The following is a 4144-nucleotide window of genomic DNA, read 5'->3' on the forward strand; positions in this document are numbered from 1 at the left end:
CATCCATCCATCATCTATCCATCCACCAATCCATCTGTCATCCATCCCTCCAAAAATCCATCTGTCATCCATCCATCCAACAAGCCATCATCTGTCATCCAATCATCATCCATCTATCATTCATGTATACATCCATCATCCATCCATAAACCAGCATCAATCCATCATCCATTCATTATCCATCCAACCCTCATCTGTCCATCCATCCATTAACAATCCATCATCCCCCCATCGTCCATCAATCCATCCATTCATTCATCCATCCATCAGTCATCCATCAATCATCCATCCATCATCCATCCATCCAGGTTTATCAGGTTTACAGGTTTATCTGCAGCTGTTTAGCTGCTCATCTCTCTGCAGTCCAGCTGTGTCTCTGATTTGGAGCAGAGTAGAGATAAAAACTCTGAACCCTGATATGTCACCCTCCTCCTCCTCCTCCTCCTCCTCCTCCTCCTCCATCTGGCTGCTGCTTGTCAGAGACGGAGCGAGCTGAAACGCTCTGAGTTTAGAGAGGAGGCGAGCGTGTCGTCCTGCATACAGCTGTTAGCTGTATGTCGGGCTTCATGCTTCAGAACTGCCTCTTCTGCAGCGTTCAGGGGCGTTGCCAGGTGGAGCTCAGCTCTTCTGGGTGGATGTTGATGATGCTTACTGTCAGGATGGTGGTTGACATTTGTGTTTTCTTCTCAGGCCAATCCTCCGCCTGTGGTGGTCAACACGGACAGCCTGGACACGCCTCCATACGTGAGTTTTACATGTTTACTTTGTTGAACACGTTAAAGTCCTCTGAAGCAAAGCATCAGGTCCACCTTAAAATAAACAGAACCATCATGACCCCGTTTGGTCCGAGCTTCAGCTGGATCTGTCCAGTACTGTGCCTGGCATTTGGTAGGAGGGGGGTGTAACGTGTCATAACACGGTTCAAGGGTCGAGGTTCTTTATTGTCCTTCTCATCACATGTTGTGTTCTCCAGGTCCCAGTTACATCCAACAACAGCAGAAATATAAAGTACAACAAAGGAACAGTAGACAAGGATCAAAAACAAGAAAGTCCATGCTCAATAATCCAGGTATACAAGCCAACAATTTTCAGTCAGGTCATCTGGACAGTTTCTTTTTTTGCTGAAACGTTTCAGCAAATGAAATTTAAAAACTCAATAGATGTCCCAGGAATCGACCTGTGGATTACTCGAGTAGTTTGTTAAAGCTCTAGTGGAAATGTTCTTACTGTCTCTATGAACCACAGCCCTGAGTGCTGCTGGTGTTTTTCTTCCATTTGATTTCACCAAACGTTTAAATGATCACTGATCACGATCATTCAGGATTTATTTCCGGCCACATTTCTTCTTGGAAGACGATGGGTCCCCACTATCCTTCCAGTTTTTAATAATGTGTTGGCCTACTACGAACAACACAGAAGACTGTGAGAGACTGTTGTGTCTTTGTGTTCACGGAAACATGGCTTAATAACAACGTTCTGGACCATGCTATTCAGCTCGAGCAGCTAACATGCTACAGAGCGGACAGAGCTCTCATTGAGGGACGTAAGACCCGCGGCGGGAGACTTTGTGTTTATATCAACAATGCCTGGTGTCGTGATTCTGCTGTGGTCTACAAACACTGCTCACTTGTAGTGGAATTTATGGTTATTAAAGGCCGACCATTCTATTTACCGAGGGAATTTACAGCTGTTATAATCATCGCTGTTTATATACCTCCAAGCTCCAGCAACAAAAATAGAAGTGAGGCACTAAATGAACTGTATCTGCACATCAGTGAGCAGCAGACAGCCCACCCTGATGCTTTTCTCATCTTGGCTGGTGATTCTAACCATGCAGATCTAAGGAGCGTCTTTCCAAAGACATACAAACACATAGACTTTCCAACAAGAGGAAACAATACACTGGACCAAGTTTACACCACCATGAAAGGAGCCCACAAGGCCCTTCCCCTCCCCCACATCGGCGCCTCTGATCACATCAGTGTTATGCTAATGCCAGCATACAGACCACTGGTTAAAGTCACCAAACCAGTCTGCAAACGGGTACGAGTGTGGTCGGAGGGCTCTTCAGAAGCTCTTCAGGACTGTTTCAACACCACAGATTGGAATATGTTCAAAGAAGCTGCTACCAAAAACAGCAACACAGATCTTCAAGAGTACTCAGATACTGTATGCTCATACATCACCAAGTGCATTGATGATGTAACTGACCTCAAGACCATCACTGTTCGGGCAAATCAGAAGCCATGGCTGACAGCAGAGGTCTACAGACTCCTGAGAGCCAGAAACACTGCCTTCACAGCAGGAGATCAGGTGGGCCTGAGGGCAGCCAGAAACAACCTGTCCCGGGGCATCAAAGGCCAAGAAGCAGTATTCCAGGAAGATCGCTCATCACTTCAGTGACAGCAAGGATACACGGAGTCTGTGGCGGGGAATACAGACCATCACAAACTACAAGCCAGCCCCACAAACCTGAGACAGCACAACCTCTACACTGAATGAGCTGAATGACTTCTTTGCTCAGTTTGAAGCATGTAACAGCACACCTGCACAGAAACTCTCCCCCTCTCCCGATGACCAGGTGCTGACGCTGTCCACCGACAGTGTAAGGCGATCATTCATCAAGATCAACGCCCGAAAAGCTTCTGGTCCTGACAACATACCTGGTCGTGTGCTGAAGGACTGTGCAGTGGAACTTGCAGCAGTCTTCACAGATATCTTCAACATCTCACTGAGTCAGACCATGGTCCTCACCTGTTTAAAAGCTCCCACCATCATCCCTGTCCCAAAGAAGGCATCGCCCTCCTGCTTCAATGACTATCGTCCGGTGGCACTCACCCCCATCCTGATGAAGTGCTTCGAACGGCTAGTCATGAAACACATCAACTCTGTCCTTCCTGCCTCCCTGGATCCCTTCCAGTTTGCATATCGGCCAAATTGTTCGACCGACGACGCCATCTCCTCTGCCCTCCACACAGCCCTCACACATCTGGACACTAAGGACTCTTATGGTAGAATGCTGTTCATTGACTTCAGCTCGGCATTCAACACCATCATCCCCCAACAGCTCATCCTTAAACTGGACAGTCTGGGGCTGAACACCTCATTGTGTAACTGGCTGCTAGACTTCCTGACCAGGAGACCACAGGCAGTACGGGTCAGCAGTAACACATCCAGCACCATCACAGTGAATACAGGGGCCCCCCAAGGTTGCGTGCTGAGCCCACTTCTATTCACCCTTCTAACACACGACTGCACACCATCGTACAGCTCCAACTACTTTGTCAAGTTTGCTGACGATACGACTGTGGTGGGTCTCATCAGCAACAATGACGAGACAGACTACAGGAACGAGGTGAGCCGCCTGGCCTTGTGGTGCAGACACAACAATCTCTCTGAACGTGGATAAGACAAAGGAGATTGTTGTGGACTTCAGGAAGATGCACGCCCAGCATGCTCCTCTGACCATCAATGGCATTACTGTGGAGAGAGTGAGCAGCGCCAAGTTTCTGAGAGTGCACGTCTCAGAGGACCTGTCCTGGAGCAGGAACACTGCATCACTGGCCAAGAAGGCTCACCAGCGCCTCTACTTTCTCCGCAAGCTGAAAAGAGCTGGAGCTCCAACCCCCATCATGTGCACCTTCTACAGGGGTGCCATAGAGAGTGTCCTGACCAGCTGCATCACGGTGTGGTTCGGTGCATGTACTGCATCCTGCCGCAAGACACTCCAGCGCATCGTGAGAGCAGCCGAGAACATTGTCTGCACCTCCTTCCCCTCACTACATGACCTGCACAGTACCCGCCTCACTCGGAAAGCCCTCTGCATGGCAGGTGATCCCACACACCCACTACACAGCTTCTTCAGCCTGCTGCCATCAGGGAGGAGACTGCGGAGTCTCCAGGCTCGAACCAGCAGACTGCGAGACAGCTCTTCATCAGGCAGTCAGGATGCTGAACTCTGTGCCTCCCCTTCCTCTTCTACCGCCTTAACACAAAACCTTCACACAATTCCACACAACACAAAAACTTTCTAACACTGAACTCTGCATCATTAAAAAACAGGTTATACACTCAACACACGCTCATGTGCTCATTCAATTTGCACTACTGTTAATATTCAAACTACTGTTCATATTCATATTCA

General features: G+C 48.5%; 1 protein-coding gene across 2 annotated transcripts in view; it reads left to right on the top strand.

The window, feature by feature from the left end:
- The window catches only part of LOC119415276 (discs large homolog 1-like protein), a 97573-nt gene that overhangs the window by 66466 nt on the left and 26963 nt on the right, over positions 1 to 4144 (top strand). For both annotated transcript variants that reach the window (XM_037682452.1, XM_037682453.1), the window contains exon 8: positions 691 to 744. In XM_037682452.1, coding sequence (XP_037538380.1) covers positions 691 to 744 — 54 coding nt within the window. The remainder of the gene's footprint in view (positions 1 to 690; positions 745 to 4144) is intronic.

The sequence above is a fragment of the Nematolebias whitei genome, chromosome 9 (genome assembly GCF_014905685.2).
Source record: "Nematolebias whitei isolate Nwh7 chromosome 9, NemWhi1, whole genome shotgun sequence".
In the NCBI taxonomy this organism is placed as follows: Eukaryota; Metazoa; Chordata; class Actinopteri; order Cyprinodontiformes; family Rivulidae; genus Nematolebias; species Nematolebias whitei.